The 20,734-nt window shown below is 43.1% G+C and overlaps 1 protein-coding gene across 8 annotated transcripts in view; it reads left to right on the top strand.

Annotated features, from left to right (window-relative positions):
• The window catches only part of prdm6 (PR domain containing 6), a 37,267-nt gene extending 16,924 nt beyond the window's left edge, over nucleotides 1–20,343 (top strand). For 5 of the 8 annotated variants that reach the window (XM_057854834.1, XM_057854831.1, XM_057854832.1 and 2 more), the window contains 10 exons: nucleotides 1,675–1,713; nucleotides 3,302–3,465; nucleotides 4,427–4,950; nucleotides 7,326–7,477; nucleotides 7,548–7,706; nucleotides 11,016–11,143; nucleotides 11,836–11,960; nucleotides 12,149–12,527; nucleotides 15,662–15,838; nucleotides 18,779–20,343. In XM_057854834.1, the coding sequence (XP_057710817.1) occupies nucleotides 4,440–4,950; nucleotides 7,326–7,477; nucleotides 7,548–7,706; nucleotides 11,016–11,143; nucleotides 11,836–11,960; nucleotides 12,149–12,527; nucleotides 15,662–15,838; nucleotides 18,779–18,902 (1,755 nt within the window). In that variant the 5' untranslated portion in view covers nucleotides 1,675–1,713; nucleotides 3,302–3,465; nucleotides 4,427–4,439 and the 3' untranslated portion in view covers nucleotides 18,903–20,343. Of the gene's footprint in view, nucleotides 1–1,674; nucleotides 1,714–2,066; nucleotides 2,878–3,301; nucleotides 3,466–4,426; nucleotides 4,951–7,325; nucleotides 7,478–7,547; nucleotides 7,707–11,015; nucleotides 11,144–11,835; nucleotides 11,961–12,148; nucleotides 12,528–15,661; nucleotides 15,849–18,778 lie in introns of those variants that run through there. The other 3 variants (XM_057854833.1, XM_057854837.1, XM_057854836.1) reach the window with 3 other exon arrangements.
• The last annotated feature ends 391 nt before the right edge of the window (nucleotides 20,344–20,734 follow it).

Genomic DNA, 20,734 nt, shown 5'->3' with positions numbered 1-20,734 from the left:
AAACTTTTAATCCAGTTAATCACAGTTTAAAAATGAATTCATCGTAATTAATCGCAATTCAAACCATCTCTAAAATATGCCATATTTTTCTGTAAATTATTGTTGGAATGGAAAGAGACAAGACGGATATATACATTCAACATACTGTACATAAGTACTGTATTTGTTTAATAAATCCACAAGATGGATTAACATTCTTTCTGTGAAAGGGATCCACTGATAGAAAGACTTGTAATTCTTAAAGGATAAATGTGAGTTTGTATATTGTGACTAAATATTGCCATCTAGTGTATTTGTTGAGCTTTCAGTTAATGACACTGTAGCGACTTAACTGTTCTGCCCAAATGCATGATGGGAAGTGGTGCAACCATGACTGTGTGTGGTGGCTGCAAGTGCTATATCTTCTCTGCGTTGGGTACACTACAGTTTGTTAAGAAAAAGATCGACTCCTGTCATTCTTCCCCACGTCGCTTCCCACAATATTTATAGTTGCTGTGGGAGAGATGACAAAGCTTTTGCCACTTAAAAGCACGGCCCCAATGAACGCTTTCATCTACTCCGCTCACTTGACACTGCCTCTTATCTCTGTATGGAAGTAAAACGACGCCATTGTAGGCTGTTTGCGGCAATGCGCGAATGAGTCGTACTGCGAATGTGTTAATTGCGATAAATATTTTCACGTGATTAATTAAAAAAATGTAATTACCACCCGTTAATGCGATAAATTTAACAGCCCAACATTTAACAAAACAAAATAAATGCATTCATTTGGGATGAAATGCATAACTGATGCTACAACAATCTAACGATATACTGGCAAGTGGGGATTTTATTCCCACATAGTAGTTGTGTAACAAGTAGTTGTGTAACATTTTTTGTTAGTTATTCTGTATTAGCTGTGTTACGCTAGTGCTCAAGTCCACTTTTTTGTTTCATCTTTTGTGTGTTTTTATTCTTACTTAAGGTATGATGTTTCATTTCCAGTTGATGCGGAGATTGGAGCATTGTGTGCGTACGTGTGTTTTTGCTTGTTAATAAGTTGTTTTTGTGTGCAAATAATTAGCTTTCCTTGTAGAAAATGATGAATTTGGGCAGTTAATTCATCGATCGCTCGATGCGCCGGACTGTGGAAAAGTCATTAATCAATGCGTGAAAAAAGCTAATTCTCCTCTCGCCGCTTCCTCCGAGACGACACAAAAACAACACGACACGCACCTCGCGTACACCTCATATTGCTGCAGAAAAAATGTGACCCCCAAACCCCCTGCACACACATGCTGGCTTCATTTTTTTTGTTTTTGTTTATGGTTTTTTGCTCCTTTAGGAAAAACCACTAGCAGATAATTTGTTAAACGACTCCGCTTTTTAAGCATATACATAATTTTATAAACAATATTCAATTGTACCCTCAATTGGCAAATCCTCGAATTGGGTGACTCGAACTCGGGTGCGAAAATAGGCCATCGGAACAAGCCTAATGTTATCTATACAAATGAGTTTTCTGTTAACTGTTAGCGTGTATAAACGCTAGTTGTAGCCTATTGTGTGACATGAGTTATGTATGAATTTCCTTGTTCATGTTGAAAGCGGGTTCATGAACCTGAAAATGAAGACATGATTGAAGAATAATGTAATAACACAAGTGACTACAGAGTTGTTTTTTTTTCTGTACAGGATCGTTGTCAAAAAGCAACCACATGACGTGACAAATGGGTGAGTCTCACTTCTTTGTTTTACAATCTTTCTTTGAATTTGAACGATACGGAACGCGGCATTCCTCGGGGAAGCTTGCCAAGGCCGCTTATCCTTTTCATTTTATTATAATGCACTTCTTTGTTAGCATTCAAAACAATCGACTGTTCCACATCATGTTGTAATCGGAACGTGTTTGTAGATTTAAAAGCTAGCCAGCTAACATGTGATTCACCGGCAATGTGCCGGAGGCGACCTCCCGCCCTGCCCCCCGGCCCACTAGCCCGCATTCTTGCACAAAAAGTGAAAAAGTGTTTTTTTGGGCCGGTGAGAGTTCATGCGGAGACGCTGGCGTGTTTGTGTTTTTGTTCCTTATCAATCCAGAACTGCTCGCCAGGATGACGGATGGCGGCTGTCACGCCGACACTAGTCATAACAACGCGCGCTTTTACGTGTTCCGCCGTTTAGCCCGCGTCCTTATCCGTGCCCGTGCTCGCTGACTGATGTGCTGCATATATGTGTGTGTGTGTGTGTGTGTAACAGACGGCTAGCGAGCTACGGGTCGTGGATAACGAGACCGACCCAAAAACACAATGAGCTCAGCTGTAATCTGTCTTGTCTGCACAGTGCACACGCACACACGTTACTAAGGAAGTCAAAGCCAGTCAAGCTAATAATAACAATCAGTAAGTAATAATAGTAATAATCTTTATGTCAAACATAGTGCGTCAAAAAGGAAGAATTTAGGGGAAAAAAGGGCTTGACGTAGCAACTCCTTGTCAAATAACAACAAACACTTGTCACACCTCTTGGAGCCACTAGAGGGCAGTAGTGAAATTTAGTCACATTTATTGTGTCCCGTTAAATTTTTGGTTACTTAAATTACATTTAGTGCGTTGTTTGCTGTCTGTTTTCTTGCGCCAAGTTGCGTAACATTTGGGTTAGATTCATTGTTTTGGCTGTTGCAAATGAAACAGATTTACTGGGACATTTTTCTTTTATCTACATGTTTACGATATAAAAACAATTGACATTTTTTTGCTTCAAAATGGCAACTGCAGAAGTGACCCAAAACCAACAGGATGAAGAGCAAATGGCCTGGAAATGCCCTAAAATCAACACGTAGTTATCCTAAATGCACACGGAGTGGCACCAAGTTAACCCAAGTCCAACAGGAAGTGACCCGTAAGTACTCAAAAATGTGACCCAAAATGAACTCTTTGGCTTCCATTGACAGCGATAGATGTCCTATTGACTTCAACTGGGAGGCCTGGCTGTAAATGCTCTTAATCCATTTTGACCGGGAGGGGGCGAGTTCCTTCACCCCTCCCTGCAGTCAAAATGATTGGACGCTGACAATGACAACCCTTAAGTTAACCTATGTGGCCTGTCCGGCCCGCGTGTGATCTAATGGCCATAATGTGGCCCGCGAACCAAAACGAGTCCTATTGTTTTTTTGAACAAGCCACTAAAATAATAAAGTCATTCTATCCCGCGTAAGTTCAAAGTTCACATGTAGGCTGCACGTCAAAGGGGAAAATGGGTGGTCTAAGGTCCGAGGAAAGGGCGGGTGTCCGTCGGTCACGTGCTGCTTTTTTTTGGGCCGCAGAGACGCACGGGACACATCATCGTCTTCCTCCTCCTCCTCCTCCTCCTCTTCTTCTTTGGGGTCGGGGAGCGAGAGAAAGAGACAGAGTGTGAGCGAGTGTTCCTCCATGAAGAAGAACAATCCAGGTCGGACGTCCGCGCTCCTCAGCCTCACCGCGCGCACCGGTAAGTGTATTACTTTATAATGAGCATTTTACTTTCATCATGTTTTTTTCTTTTTTGCTTTATTTTATTTTATTTTTTTGCTTTGACATGAAACTTGCTTTGACTTGTGACTAGTGTCACCACTCGTGCGTGAACACATTGTATTCATCCAATATGTGGATACACTTTTTTGTGTTCAAACGATTCACTAGTCGACAGCTTTAGTCCGAAAAGGTGGACCGAAAGCACCTTCGGGTCCTCTGCTTTGTATTTTACACGTCCAGCAAAACAATTTTAATTTAAAAAAAAAAAAAAAAAATGTTTTTAATGGGGCTACACGCACCCTCGGCTGTCGCTTGCTGTTCACTTTGCGCGCTTGGCTGTGATCACTTGGACATCGGAAGAATATTTCTAGTTCATTTTAATTTTGGAAAAAGCAAAATGTAGCATTTCAAAGAAATGGAATCATTTTCATTTGAGACCATTTCCACTTTTGTTATACCTTCATATTTATTACTTTTTGAATTGAATGTGATGTAAATATTTTCATTTTGTATCTCGGTTAGGATGATTGACTCACAAACTTATTTCAAGGATAACTGTTGTATTCATTCCATTTTAAAATGTGTTCCAATTGACACCGTATGTACTGTTTGCATATCTACTGTACTTTTTTATTTTCACTCACAATATCTAACCATTATCAGTCAAAACTGTTTCAAATGTGCTCTATCGGTGTGTATTTTGATGTCGAATAGATTTTCACTATTAGTACATTTTTCATGTTATGAAATGGAATTTATTTGAAATCTGAAAAAATCAAATACACAGTGATGTCAGGAAATGGACTGACACGTCGGACTTTTTAGGTTTGATATGACAAAAAATTGGGTTTGGGATTTTGATCGGAGGAAGCCGTGAATTCAGTGTGAAGTCAAATATGTCTGTGTGATGATTGACAGCTGCCATGTCCCCCGTGCAGACGAGGCGGTGCCATGCTGAAGCCGGGCGAGGCGGCGGCAGCCGCCGCCGCGTCGGCCTTCCTCAAAGTAGACGCGTCTTCGTACCTGCATCACTGGCAGCAGCTCTTCCCGCACACACCGCTCAAGCCTCCCCTACCGTCACCTTCGGGCCCCCCGCATTGCACTTCCTCGACGGGGGCTGCCGTCCTTGCCTCCTCCTCCTCCTCCTCTGCGGCGGCGGCGGCTCAGTTTCCTCTCGGCCAACACGTGGCGCTCTACGGGCAGGCCCTGGTCCCGGCGGGCCCCGGTGGGGACGCGCACCCCGCCGAGAACCCCGCGGCGGGACGCCTCCTGCAGGTGAAGGAGCAGAGCGTCGGGGTGGTGTCGTCTAGCGTCAAGAGCGGCGGCGAGGAAGGCGGGAAGACCGCACAGCAGGCGGGGGGCAGAATCAAGCTAACCGCCGAGGAGCTGGACTACTTCTTGTATGGACAACAGAGGATGGAGATCATACCCATCAACAGCCACAACGCGGACGTCAACAACCGTATGAACACGCGTACACAAAAACATGTATATGCACATACAGTACATTAATATCACATCCTTTTTTTTTTTTTTTTTTTTTTTTTTATAAAATATAAATGTAAAATGTAATGTTGTTGAAATAGTACCCTATTCTTGATGGAAAGGTATTCATTTATTTCTTTTAGTACTTCGTGTTAGAAATTTGAATTTATATTTAGCATGTGATTTCAGATTTTTTTTCCCTCTAAAATATAATACAGATGGTTCCTCTTATTTGAGCTAGTTTTTATAAATGTTACAGCAATTGACATTTTTCAAACTAGTTTATAATTAAAAATAACATTTTAAGAATGATGAAATATTTATATTTATAATATACGTATATCATATATATTTGCAAGTGTAAAAAAAAAAAACAATTTTCATATTTTACCAAATGATGCGTGGCTATTTTCCAACGTGTGACATCAGAGGTCAGCAACCCTCAAGCTGTGATTGATTATCACTCAGATTTCACTTTCAAATTATTGATCAGCAAAATGAATAATCTGCACTTAATGCGTCATTGACCGTCAACACTGCGCGTTATCATTTTATCATTCATTCAAAATACATTTGGAATACACTCATTTCATACCGTATAGATATGCAAAAGATTTCAAAAGCATAGTACGTCATTGCATTTTTGATGACATGTCCCCACAAAGTCTAATTTGAACATTTAAATGTTAAATGTAGCATCTCAAAGACACAGCATATATCCTTCCTCACGTTTATTTGCGCGCCCACGAAAGTGACGTGATGAAGATGTGTGCGCGCGTGCGTTCGCACATGCGCGCGTGTGATAAAACGGTTCATCAGCAGTAATCTGCGTCGATATGCGCAGGCAGGCCCGATGAGGGATGGCGGGACAAGCGGGAATTAATTGCCGCATATAGTTTTGCGTTTGGGGGGCGTGATGAGGGGGACGAAAAGTGTGTGTATGTGGAAGGGGGGCCGCGGATCGATCCGGCGGAACGCTATTTATCATCCCAACACAACCATATGGAGGTCCCGGGGGGGGGGGGGCACGAGGAAGTGTGTGTGTGTGTGTGTGAGAGAATCAAGTGTTTAGTGTGTAAATAAAGCAGTCACACACACACACACACACACGCAGATTCAAAATAATAAGAAATAACATTCCGTTTAGGTTAGGATGGTTATGATGCTGTACATACCTAATAGATACTTTTACTCATTTTGACAGCCATTTTTTGGTGACAACGATCATGAAATTGAAATAAACAACAAGAACGCCTAGAAGATAAGCACTCAGCTCAACAAAAAACTATTTAAACATGATCATTGATGAACAACTCCTGGTTAGTTTCGAGCTTCTAAATCGCCTCAAAATAACTGGAAAATTTATGATGCTCAGTGAAAATCAGTTTAAAACTATGAAAGCAAATTGTTTTCCAAAGACTACAATTCAATTGACAGCACCACGGCAACATATAAAGGCAGTCTTTGTAATTTGCAGCCTGTATTAATGGAGCAAATAAGAGCCTAGTTTATTTCTCTATTTTTTTGTATAGTATATTGAATTCATTGGCTGATTTGTCATTGATTACACTAGCCCAAATATTTAAATCATTTTCTGTTGCGCAGTTTTTTTTGTGTTTTTTTTTTTTTTTTTTATAACTGACATTATGCAATTTATGGTGGCGGATTTCAAATCTGCTATCATTTTTTTCACCCCTATATGCTTTAGTTTTTATGCAACCAGCATTTTTTATATTCCTATCAGTTATTTTTCAGAATCGTCGTCAACATTAGCTTGTCACAGTTGACTGATTTTCAAATATTTGGTCACATTGTTGGAAATGTGAAATCAGATGTCTGTAGTGTGTTCTATATTTCTACTTGTAATCATGTCGCAGAAATCTGTGTATTGTTGCTAGGCGGAACAAGCTTCTGATGCTCGTGAGATCCCATTCCGTGTGTGTCAACTTTCCCAAAGTGGGAATGTTTGTTTGACATTGTTCCCGTTTAGCGGAGCGTTAAGAAACCAGTTGCCGCGCGCGCGCGCCTCATGACTTCATCCGTCAACGGCCGTCACTCTTGCCGCGCTGCCGATATTTCAGTTTTGGGAAAAACGCGAGAGAAAACAAGCGGGATTTCCTGCCGGGAATTTTGGAGTCCAGATAATCATCGGCGCGTCAATTATTGACCTCAATTAGTGTCACACTTCATCACACTCCGGCGCTGCGACCGACACTTCTCGGCCCGCCGCTGCGCTCAACACGGAGATATGTCGGGAATGATTTCAAATCGGCCAACGTAAACATACAAAAAAAAAAAACTTTATTCAAGAGAACCCCAGTAAGCCAGAAGCCATTTTCCCTTCCCTTCCAGGCTGCGACATGTGTGCGGACAACCGCAACGGCGAGTGTCCCATGCACGGACCGCTTCATTCCCTGCGGAGGTTGGTGGGCACCAGCAGCGCCGCCCCGGCCACCCTCGCTCTCCCCGATGTTCCCGACTGGCTCAGAGATCTTCCGCGAGAGGTGAGCGCGCGCCCGCCCGCCCGCGGAGGTCTCGCGACTTGACCCGCTCTTCAATCGCTGGCGTGTTCAGGTGTGTCTCTGCACCAGCACGCTTCCCGGCCTCGGCTACGGAATCTGCGCCGCCCAGAGAATCCCCCAGGGTACCTGGATCGGACCTTTCCAGGGTACCCCCCTCATGCTGGACAAAGTCCGTTGCGGATCCTCCAGGAACACGCGGCACTTGTGGGAGGTAAAGAGCTCTTCTTTTTAGTACAGACCCATAGAGGCGCTCCAGTAAAACTATGCCTGTCGCAATAAGGGATATTTTGTTTCATTCATTTACCAATACAACCAATTTAGTGACGACACATCCTAATCAACTAAGGTCATTGAGGCAAAACAATTATTTGCCATAAATGTTTAGCTGTGACCTGAGAAGAAATGAAATATTTTTCACTTCATTGTGGATTCCTACAGTGTGTGTCTGTGTTGTTATCTATTGATGGCGTGGTTAAATGTATATACAGTATGTTGATACGTGTGTTCCATTGTGTGTGCATATGTGGTGCTAGCTGGTTGGTTGCCTGATGCCCGACCCTCGCGCTAGCAGCGTGAGAAGGTATGGCCAGCGCTTGTGCAAATATTTTTTTGACGTCTAATGAGCTGATGGATGAGGCGACCCACTAAGAGCGTTATGCCAGCAGTGGCTACTTGTTGATTCTGGTTCTGCTTCTCATTCTAACTCTGGTTCCTGGTGTGACATGTGTAGACGGCTGTGCTTTTTATTAAAAAAAAAAAAAAGGCAGTTTAACGTTGGAGGTTTCAAAGGCTGGCCACACACCAAGTTATGTGTTAGAGCGTGACCTGACAATCGTGAACAAATGACACTTGTCGGTCGCCAATTTTGGGCGATTGAGCTCTTTGCCAAACGCCACATGTTTGTTTTGTTATAATCAGCATCACAGAGGAAAAACTGAGTTCAGGGTCCAATTTGAGCAACATGCACTAAGCATCCAGGGAAGTGACAACCTTTCACAGACTTTTTGAAGGGGGCCGAGAGGCGGGGCAACGGATCCGCGCGGCCGGTCCGAGGCGAAGGGGCATCGGTCCCGGATTGGTACCTGCGGTCGGGGCAATGCTGATCATCTGTGGGCGTCAGCCACAAAAAAATTTGCATATTTCATAGGACCCATAGAAAAAAAGTGTTTTTTTTTTTCAATACAAAAAAAGTCCTTCAATTAATTATATCAGGTATACACTCAATACTTGGTCGGGAATCCTTTCGCAGAAACGACTGCTTCAATGCGGCGTGGCATGGAGGCAATCAGCCTGTGGCGCTGCCGAGGTGTTATGGAGGCCCAGGATGCTTCGATAGCAGCCTTAAGCTCATCCACAGTGTTGGGTCTGGTGTCTCTCCACTTCCTCTTCACAATATCCCACAGATTCTCTATGGGGTTCAGGTCAGGAGAGTCGGCAGGCCAATCGAGCACAGTAATGCCATGGTCAGTAAACCATTTATCAGTGGTTTTGGCACTGTGAGCAGGTGCCAGGTGGTGCTGAAAAATGAAATCTTCATCTCCATTAAGCTTTTCAGCAGATGGAAGCATAAGGTGCTTCAAAATCTCCTGATAGCTAGCTGCATTGACCCTGCCCTTGATAAAACACAGTAGATCCACATCAGCAGCGAACATGGCACCCCAGACCATCACTGTCTGTGGGTCCGTGACACTGGACTTCGGGCATTTTGGCATTTCCTTCTCCCCGGTCTTCCTTCAAACTCTGGCACCTTGATTTCCAAATGACATGCAAAATTTGCTTTCATCTGAAAACAGTACTTTGGACCACTGAGCAACAGTCCAATGCTGCTTCTCTGTAGCCCAGCTCAGGCGCTTCTGTTGCTGTTTCACGCATGCCTGTGCACGGTGGCTCTGGACGTTTCCACTCCAGACTCAGTCCACTGTTTCTGCAGCTCCCCCAAAGTCTGGAATTGGCCCTTCTCCACAATCTTTCTCAGGGTGTGGTCACCTCTTATGATTGTTCTGCCACACTTTTTCCGTCCCACAGAGGTGCCTTGATACAGCACTCTGGGAACAGCCTATTCGCTCGGAAATGTCTTTCTGTGTCTTAGCCTCTTGTTTGAGGGTGACAATGATGGCCTTCTGGACAGCAGTCAGGTCGGCAGTCTTGCCCATGATAGGGGTTTTTGAGTAATGAACCAGGCTGGGAGTTTTTAAAAGCCTCAGGAATCTTTCGCAGGGGTTTTGAGTTAATTCGTTGATTCAGATGATTAGGTAGTAGCTTCTTTAGAGTACCTTTTCATGATATGCAAATTTTCAGAGATAGGGATTTTTGTTTTTTCTGGACTTTTTTGCCCAAATCATCAATATTAAAACTACTTCAGTTGTGTGTAATGAATCTAAAATATATGAAAGTCTAATGATTATCAGTACATTATAGAAAATAATGAACTTTATCGCAATATGCTTTATTTGTTGAGAAGGACTAGTATATAGACTGTATAAACAACATTTGACTATAGTGTGATTGTGGCGTGAACTCGATAACCGCTAAATTGAAACGGACTAGTTACTGTCAAATGGGAGTGGTTACAGGTTTGAAACTGGTGGGATTTGAGTTGTAACACGGTATCGACGAGGTATAAACCGTTGGAGCCGAGTGATGTGAATTTTCGTCAACCTAGTTTTGAACAGGACTCAATTATGAAATATGAGAAAATGGTGTGATAGGAGTATGAAGCATATCAGTGTGTGAGTCAATGTTACACAATACAATGTTACACAGATACAAATAGGCTACGTTGCTGTACCAGATGTTGTGGATTGGATTGAAATGCAATGTTATTCTGGATATCTTCTTGAGTGGGAGATGACTAAGTGTCACCAGAAGTGATCCTAAAGCCACGAAGGGCGGATGAGTGCCGTGATGTAGAGGAGTTGTGATGAAGAGAGCAGATAACGGCAGAATTAGTGCCTTTGATTGATTTTGTGTACAACTCAAGCGTGGGATCATTGATCTTCTCTCACAAACACTTTTACACCATTTGGACTCGACGACGACGACGACAGCAGCAGCACTGTACTTTCACCGTGGCGCTATGCTATGTGGTGCTAGCCTTCCCGAAATAAAATCTGTTTTCGGTGCCACAAAGTGCCAGACGTCTTTACGTGTGAGCGTCAAGTGGTTTGATCAACTCTTGTGTGACGTGTGTTTATCATAAAGTGGATACAGTAAGTGTGCGCGCCGCACTCTGCATTTGATAACCGTGACTGCATTAGTGGCTTTTGTCACGCTAACACATTGAGATAAACGCACTTAATGTGCACTCTTGCATGGTCAGATACTGTCATGTTAAGAGCTTGTTAATGGTGTGTGTGTGTGTGTGGTCAAACAAAGATAATGTAGTGAGCCAGAAGAAAATCCTGAAAACATTGAACACGCTTGTTTGCGTCCTAATATGTCATTTTAACCTTCAAGAGCGCCTCCAAAATGATGTGCCGTTTTCATGTTGGAACATACGCGCGGTATCGATATGTTTCAGATCTACGACTCGGAGGGAACGTTGTGTCACTTTCTCGATGGCAACGATCCGGCTAAGTCCAGCTGGATGAGGTACATCCGATGCGCCCGACACTGCGGAGAGCAGAACATGATGGTCGTTCAGTACAGGTACAAACACCCTCATGCCGTGTCGAGCTATTTTATTTGCAATTGTGACAGCAAGGAGGGGTGAAGCCGACATGACAACTCTGTCGGGAGCGGCCGACCCTTAAATCAAACGTAGCCCTGACCTCACTCCAGATAAAACGAAAAACTTAGAAGAGGGAAAGCTTAATCTGCGCGTGCTCCGACACAGAGGTCAGCGGTGTCGCACGTATCAAAGCGTTTCATCAGGCATGAAAAACAAATACACCCCTTGCCTCGCAGAAGTTTCCCTCAGCCTGTGGTGTGTTTCTCAAATCCAATGCACATCACTTGCATTCTATAAATTACTCACACGATTCTAATATTTGTGAGCATTTACGTATGAGGCCATTTTCCACTTAGCTTAGAAAACACACACCACTATTTGTCACCTGAGTGGCACCACTCATACCCTTCTACAACGCAGGCTGACTAACTGTAGGTACGATAAGAGAATATCACGCGTTGTAAAGGTATGACAGAAACTGCTATCTATTTTTGTCTTGTTCTGGTCTCGTCAGACAAAAAACGGTAATCGTCTCGTTATGTTACACTGGTGCGAGATGTTTTTCGTTGGTCGTCGTCATGGAAAAAAACGTCGTTGTCGTTGACAAAAACAATGACACGCGTAGAGTAAGATAATGCAATGGTCTTGAAGGAACTTGCATGTGTTTTAGGTCTAGCATCTTCTACCGGGCATGCCTGGACATCCCTCGTGGAAGCGAGCTTCTGGTGTGGTACAACGACTCGTACACGTCCTTCTTTGGAATTCCGCTGCAGTGCGTCGCTCAGGACGAAAACCGTGAGTCTTAACTTCTTTCTTCCAGAGCGCTAGCGTGGAGTCTAGAATTGCAGAGAGATTCACTCAGATTAAATGAGCCCATGGGCCGATGGGTCATGTTTTGACAAAGCCCAGATGATTGATGAAGAACGTGTATACACCATCTACTGGGATCCCTGATTTTAAGCATAGTTTTTTTGTCCGCGCAGTGAACGTCCCGACGTCCGTTTCAGAGGTGATGTCTCGCCAGGAGTCCTTGCAACAGCAGCAATCCTTCGGCAAGAGCGGCAAAGCGTGTTCGACGGCGACGTCTTTGTCGTCGTCCGTGCGCTCCATGGTGTTTCCCCAGGCGTCGTGCGGCAGAAGTTTCTCCGCGCTGGACAAGAACGTGGCGCCGTTCTCGTCGTCCGAGTCGTCCTTCGGCCAGCTGTCCTCCAAGAACCAAAGAGTCCTGGCTAGTCCCACGTCCACCAGCCAGCTCAACAGCGAGTTCAGCGACTGGCATTTGTGGAAGTGCGGACAATGCTTCAAGACGTTCACGCAGAGGATTTTGCTACAGATGCACGTCTGCCCGCAGAACCCCGACAGGTCTGTTAACAACATCTAATACAAAAATATTTAGACCTGAAGTAACGATGAAACACCTACACGTTTTTGTGTACGCGGGCGATGATCTATCGGAGATTTTTTGCTTATGTTCGTATCGCGTAATGTGAGCGTGAGTTGTGTGTGCATAAATCACAGCGGAGAAATTGTGGCGGTCACGGTGATGGGGCCGGAGTCGCCCGGTTCAATAAATGAAGACGAAAATGAAAAAGTGTCTGCTGATGTGCAAAATGTCAATAGGAAGATTTTGGCTCCGACGCCTGCTTACGTTGTTTATGCACAGACACGGCAAAAAATACAAACATTGGACACATTTAGTCCGAGAGTCGTTTGAGTACTAACGACGACGAGTTCCTGGAACCGGGTGTCAGGAGCCATCATCTACATTGAGTTCCAGGCTAATCCATTTTGGTCAGAAGTAGACCCTGTTGGTTGTAGGACTACTAGGTAGTACTGTGACCATGTTGTCCTTTCCTCAAAGTGGAGACAACCAAGATGATAATGGAAGGAAGAAGATAAAAACACTTGTGTGTGTGTGTGTTGAGATGATTGAGTAGGTATTGATGAAGTGTGAGAGCTGATTTATTCTCTCTACTCTCAAACACACCCACATGTGATCATAGCAACACGCACGCACTTTGCATAGATAAACACACTAGATACACTTTACATACTGATGGCATACAGACATTGACTTGAAACCCCTGAACCTTCTTTGATATACTGTATGTTCACATGATTGTTGCTAAATTTAGTGTGTAGTTTGTTAGCCTCTGCCTTTTTGGGGATTGAAATGCAACATTGGTTTTATTGTGATACAGAATGCATTTTCATCAAAAAGTAGATTGGAGGCGTCACTATTTGGATCCTTGTGGCAGTACCATTTTTGACCACCAAACTGCCATACCCCTTAATTCCAATTCATATGAAAATGTTTTTGGAAAAACTTTCAGTGCATGAGTCAGCAAAGTGGGCGCTTCAAATTCACACTCAACACGTGAAAGAAAAACACAAATGCGCACACACATACCGGTGCGTCATAAACAATAAGCGCCCGTTAATCTTGGCGCCGCGCTTGAATAAATAAATCAAAAAGTTCCTTCCATTGATCACTGGAAGTATTCACGATCGATGCTGGCCTCGTAGAAAAGCGCAAATTAATAAATAATACACACGCCAGCACTTATTCAACACCGCATGATAAATGAGCGCGGACACCAACTTGTGTGTTAAAAACTGCAAGTGAAGATATTCGCTTTTTGATCGGGATGCAATGTGTGCCTGTTTATTTATTGGTGTTTTGTGTGGTTTGTTCTGCATGTTTGTGTTTTGTTTATAGGTGAGCAAGTGTGTGTACATTTTTATTTGCGTGTATGGGTGGAGGGTGTAGAACAATTACAGTGCTGGCCAAAAGTATTGGCACCCCTGCAATTCTGTCAGACAATGCTGAATTTCTCCCAAAAAATGATTGCAATTACAAATGCGTTGGTAGTCATGGCTTCATTTATTTTGCTTGCAATGAATAAACACAAAAGAGAATGGGGGAAAAAAAAAAATCAAATCATGATCATTTTACACAAAACTCCCAAAATGAACCGGACAAAAGTATTGGCACCCTTTGAAAAATCATGTGATGCTTCTCTAATTGGTGTCATTAACAGCACCTGTTACTTACCTGTGGCAGTTACTAAAGCACAATTGCAGCCAGTTAAAATGGATTAAAGTTGACTCAACCTCTGTCCTGTATCCTTGTCATGTACCGCATTGAGAAAAGAAAGACGACCAAAGAACTTTCTGAGGACTCGAGAAGCAAAATTGTAAGGAAGCATGGGCAATCTCAAGGCAACAAGTCCATCTCCAAAGACCTGAATGTTTCTGTGTCTACCGGGCGCAGTGTCATCAATAAGTGTAAAGCCCACGGCACCGTGGCTAACCTCCCTAGATGTGGACGGAAAAGAAAAATTGACCGGAGATTTCAACGAAAGATTGTGCGGATGGTGAATAAAAACTAACCTCGACTAACATCCAAACAAGTTCAAGCTGTCCCGCAGTCCGAGGGTACGACAATGTCAACCCGTGCTATCCGTCGGCGTCTGAATGATAAGGGACTCTACCCAGGAAGACCCTACTTCTGACCCAGAGACATAAAAAGCCAGGCTGGAGTTTGCAAAAGCCTACCTGAGAAAGCCAAAAACGGTTTGGAAGAATGTTCTCTGGTCAGATGAGACAAAAGTAAAGTTTTGTGGGAGAAGGGATCAACATAGAGTTTACAGGGGGGGAAAAGGAGGCCTTCAAAGGAAAGAACACGGTCCCCACAGTCAAACATGGCGGAGGTTCCCTGATGTTTTGGGGTTGCTCTACTGCCTCTGGCCCTGGCCTGCTTGACCGTGTGCATGGCATTATGAAGTCTGAAGACGACCAATAAATTTTGCAGCATAATGTAGAAAGCTGGGTCTCCCGCTGAGGTCATGGGTTTTCCAGCAGGACAATGACCCAAAACACACTTCAAAAAGCACTTGAGAAAAAGCACCGGAGACTTCTAAAGTGGCCAGACCTGATTTCCATCGAACACCTGTGGAGAGATCTGAAAATGGCACCCTTCAAATCTCAGAGACCTGGAGCAGAATGGTCTAAAATTCCGGCAGAGCATTGTAAGAAACTCATTGATGGATACCGGAAGCGGTTGTTTGCAGTTATTTTGTGCTACCAAGTATTAGGCTGAGGGTGCCAACACTTTTGTCCGGCCCATTTTTGGAGTTTTGTGTCAAATGATAATGATTTCAAAAATTCTCTTTTGTGTTTTTTCATTGCAAGCCAAATAAATGAAGATATTACTACTAAAGCATTTATAATTGCACTCAGGGAGAAGTTGAGCACAGAATTGCAGGGGTGCCAATACTTTTGGCCAGCACTGTACAGTATGAGTACCACCAAGGGTCAAGGAGAGCTGTTCACAAAAAAATCGTTAGTTTAGCATTCATTTCTAGTATGATCAGCTTACTGCAAGCAAGGCTTTCCACCTTATTTGCTCTAGCTGCCATTTGAAGCCCTAAACCCCTCCATCCATCAAATCTCTTTTTGACCGGCTTGTTCCGCGCCTCTTCTGCTCTCCTAAGGCCGTACCAGTGCGGCCACTGCTCGCTGTCCTTCTCGCAGCCGTCAGAGCTGCGCAACCACGTGGTGACGCACTCCAGCGACAGGCCCTTCAAGTGCGGCTACTGCGGCCGCGCCTTTGCCGGCGCCACCACGCTCAACAACCACATACGCACGCACACCGGGGAGAAGCCCTTCAAGTAAGTAACCGTGAGTACGCACGCATCATTTTGTTGCCACCATCTCTCTGCCTCTACCTAAAATTCACTGCCTCACTTCAAAAATGATTATTACAAAGAAGAACTTCACCTTCAGCCCATGACTTGAAGCCCAAATACTAGCTTGTAACCCTAACGCTTGTTTTAAACCCTCATTGGACAGCTTGTAAGTCCTCCACCCTTTTAATTTAAAAGCCCAACTTGACGTTCCGTCAATACGTGATTGACCTCGTTGGCAATCTTTTATCTAGCCAGCGAGCGTGTTAACAACCGCCGCACCCTTCTCACGTCAAATTCAAGTTAGCGGGGCGCTAATGGCTCTGTTAGGGCGCTCGCTTAACTGGTGGCGTTCCGCGGCACGGCGGCTCAGACGCAATTAGCGACGGCGGCCTCGAGGTCGCGTCGAGGGCCGCGATCCCTCGTTAACGAGCGGTCGCGCCGCGTGTCAATCAACTTGGGTGACACGCCGCCCGATTTTGACAGCCGCTGCTCGGAACGAACTAAGAGCAAGTCTGGAATAAGGCAAATGAATGCATTTAAAAAAGGGATTCATGAGACATCAAAATTCATCAAATCTAATTATTCAATACAGAAAAATTCATCGAATAGCACAGTGGTTCTCGGGTTCGATTGACGAAAGCTGCTTTGCTAGAGCTAGCGCTGATAGCATAGCTGCATGTTATGGCGGGGATTTTTGAGGATTTCTTCCGCTTCAAACTGAAAAGGCAAGCTAAAGTGGATTTGATTTCTTTTTTTTTTTTTTTTTTTGTAAATTTAGTGACCTGCTTTTTTTTAAGGTTTCAGACTGCCTCAGAAAACAGAAGTGGGACATGTGGGGTCTGGCTCCCCCGAGTGACAGGCCGCTGCATTTGAATCAAGAGGATGCGACTCGGTGTATTGATATGGTTAGTAAAGATATTTTTTGATCATTCAAATATTTTTGTTTACATCTCTTGATGTAAATATCCCATATTAAGATGTGGACACCTGCAACTATAGTCAGGTGCATCGTATTCGTGGATTTCTTTTTTCGGAAATTTTGTGCGTCTAATCGTCGGGTGCGCTCTATAGTCCGGAAATTACGCTAAATGATCCTACATCAAGTTGTGACCAAATTTTTTAAAAACAGTTACAGTAAGGTTCATTTAAAAGTAAAGATAACTGTACGAATGAATACAACCATGAAAGGGGTTTATTTTCCTGAGGTTCATAACATGTTTAAGTATTTTCTTTGATGAGGGTGTGCCACTTTAATGGTTTTTATCACAATGTCTTCTTTGGTGTCACCTTATTAGATTCACGTTAGTTGGTATAAAATCAAAACCTTCAAAACGTCTATCTAACGTATGACTTTTGTTTCACCGATCAATAATACACACACACACGCGCACGCGTCACACTTAAAAGGCTTCCTCAATTGGCTGTGACACTGGGTGTGTGCGTGTGCATGATGGGAATTCCCCTCAGCAGCTGGCTTGATAGATTATTGACGAGTGCGAGGGCGCGTGTGCGTGCGTGAGAGAAGATCACAGCGGCAATTCCGGCTGACTGCTCCGTTGACCTCACACACACTTTGCACTGTCAATGTGCATTACACTTGACAACACTCTTTACCTAGGTGTGTATTTGAGGGGTGCAATGTGATACACATGATGAACGGACCCGTAACCAATACACGGCAACTTGAACAAAAATTACGTGTTACATTTTTCTGAAGAGTCATTTCCGGACTATAAAGCGCACCTGACTATAAGCCCAGATTTTGCCTAATTTAAGAAATCCATACATGGGCCGCACTTGACTAAAAGCCGCAGATATCCGTGTCTTAATATGGGATATTCAGATGGAGAGATGTTACAAAAAGATTTGATCGGTCAAAAATATCTTTATTAACCAAATAAACAAGCATCAACACACTGAGTTGCATTCTCATTCATCTGCAATATGATTTTTTTAAAAACAAATAATTTAGAATGATATATTTTTTATAATTCATGGCTTTTTTAAAGTATTTTTTTTAAATGTACTACTACCATATTGGCCAGAATATAAGACGGCCCTGACTTTTTCAAGACTCAAGTTTGAAAAAAGTCTTTTTAAACACCAAATGAATTTTTATACAGAAAATAATTACAGTACATCTCAATATATTTGAGAGGAAAAGCATGTTATTCAAATCTTAATATCTGAACATTTCAATATGTAAACTAAACATTCGTAAATGAATGGCTTCTGGTTTTTGAAATGTATATAAACCAATCTATTGTGATAAAACAACAAAATTGCAATCACTGCATTAACCATCAAAGTGAAGTCTAACTGTAACTGTAGCCTTGAAACAAATCCGAATAAGGAAAAACATTGCAATTAAATAATGCAAACTGGTTCAACTTGAGAGTAGCTGAGATCTGTCATGACAGAAACTCGCTTCAATGATATCTGGCGTCATCTAGCGTCGTGAATGGGTATAATGGCTGGACCGCGAATATAAGACGACCCCCTTTTCAACCTTATTTCTATGCAAAAAAACTTATATTCTTATATTCGGGCCAATACGATATTTGAACAGTTGTCTTTCCGCCCAAAATGGACCCTTCAATGAATTCAAAATTATGTTTAAATATTTTTTTATTGCCCATCGCAAAATATATGCCAGTAATACTAAAATTAGATGTCAAACTGGGGCCGCAATTGGTTCCTGGGCCGCACGTTATAAACCCATGTCCTATATGAGTAGTAATATTTTGGTTTCACCCTAGGGTTATGCTACTAAGTATGGTTTCAAATTTTGGCCTGTGTGGGATTTCAAGCTAGGCTTTTAAACAAGGGTTTCAAAGTTAGGAAGCCTGATTTAGTTCTCGTGTTCAGCCGTGCGTGGTGGCGACTGACGCTCTTCTTGTCTTTTGTGTCTTTGGCGATTAGATGCGAGCGTTGCGATCGTAGTTTCACTCAGGCCACGCAGCTGAGCCGTCACCAGAGATTACCCAACGAATGTAAACCTAACGGCGAAGGATCGGCGGCGGGAGAGTCCATAGAGGTGGACTAGACGCGGCGGATCCACCCCGTTCTTCGCATCCTCTCTTCATCGCTGCCTTTTCTACCGTTGCGCACGTCCGACAAGATGCTCATTCACTGCTCACGGGGCTAACGAACGACCACGGAGCTACCAAAGTGAAATCTTCGGCCGTTCTACGAAACCTTCCAAAGCGGTACTGAGGTTTTACCAAACCACGACCGAAGGTCGACCAGGGTTCTATCAATGTTGTACCAAAGCTCTGCCAGACTACTACCAAAGATCCACAACTTCCATTCCTGCAAAAATCTTCCAAAGTTCCATGATACTTCTTGTTAGAGTAAAAATGAATGATCGATTGGAAATGAATTTTTTGCCCACAGGGGGACTGTTCGAGTTAAATAAAATTGCGTCTGATCTGAATAATTTTTACTCTAACATTCTTCAGACTTCCTTCCTGAACTGTACTACCAAAGTACCAGTACTGTTGTTAGGTTCCACAACTTAATACCAAAGTTGTACTTCAGTTCTAAAAGTGTTATACCAAAGTTGAAATGTTTTGCCAAAGTTCTAAAGAAAATCTCCTGATCTTCTACCAAAGGTCTTCATCGACAGAACTTCTATTGTACTTATGTAATTGTTCCATTGCAAAATTCGGCTAATACCAAGAGAAAAAAAAAAGAAAAAAAAGCTTTCTCCTGAAATGCCTTTTGGTTTTCTCAAGTTCCAACGACATTCTTTCCAAAACTCTTGTTCATTTTCCACCAAAGTTCTACTAACATTCCACGGATGTTCTACCAAAGTTCCCGTTCGTTCGGGGATCTGTAGAGGAGCAGCTTGAAAGCAAACGTGACTTTATATTAAAGGCGCCTTCTTGTTATATGGAGGTTGACCGACCGCAGCTGTGGATTTCCCAAACCCGACGAAAGAAGGTTGAACACCTCCTCGAGGCAAACCAAAGATAGTTGGTGGACGTTTCACAAAGTCGAGAAGAAAATGACCATCAAAAAAATAAACACAGAAAAAAATATTTATCTTACGGCAGCACTTTGACTTTTGTTATTTAACTTTTTCTGCATTCTTCACTTCATGCGTGACCAAAGACGTAATCATCCAATGTTTTGATTTTTTGGAGTGTATGTGTGTTTTGTTTTGTTTAATTTAACCACGTAGGAGCAGTCTCACTTGACAAACCCAAGCCACTTTTTTCCCATCGATACTAACACTTGTTGGATTAAATTGAACAGGAAGTGTCTGCTGATTGATTGACGATGAAAAAACAAACATTTTTGTTTTGCTGAAGTTTGCATGATTTGAAAAATACCTGACCTGAAGAAGAAATGGAGAAAGTCCATTTTGTCAACTCATGAATGTTAATCTTTCATTTGTGACAATAATACAAGTGTAAAATGCATGTTTTCATCATTTGAGAGTTCCCTGGTGCGTTAATAAAAGTTGGTCAATAAAATTTGGATTGTTTTCACACTGTCAATTAGTACACGGAGGCTTTGACACTGACAAAGTGCTGCTCTGCTCACCTAATGGCTTTGGCTTTTCCGTCATCTCATGGGATGGGCAGATCTTCACTGAACTTTTTGAATTTTAAATCCACAATTTGAAATCGCCTTTATTGATTTCATTTTTTGCTTGCTGAGAGATCTAGCCAAGAACAACACTGACTGTGTTTACATGGACACGTTTATTCGGATTAATAGCCTGATCGGAATAAAAAATGCTTCTTGCGCTGAAGGAATCTAACCTCTTAGCCAAATTGCTGGTATCACGCCAGCCGAACCGCCGCACCCAAGCCGGCGCAGCTCCAACGACACGGGCCGGCGAGACCCCGGCCAAATGGCCAAACTCCG

Source organism: Corythoichthys intestinalis, chromosome 13 (genome assembly GCF_030265065.1).
Source record: "Corythoichthys intestinalis isolate RoL2023-P3 chromosome 13, ASM3026506v1, whole genome shotgun sequence".
NCBI lineage: Eukaryota > Metazoa > Chordata > Actinopteri > Syngnathiformes > Syngnathidae > Corythoichthys > Corythoichthys intestinalis.
Note: the sequence above shows the minus strand (reverse complement) of the source record. Positions and strands in the feature narration are given on the sequence as shown.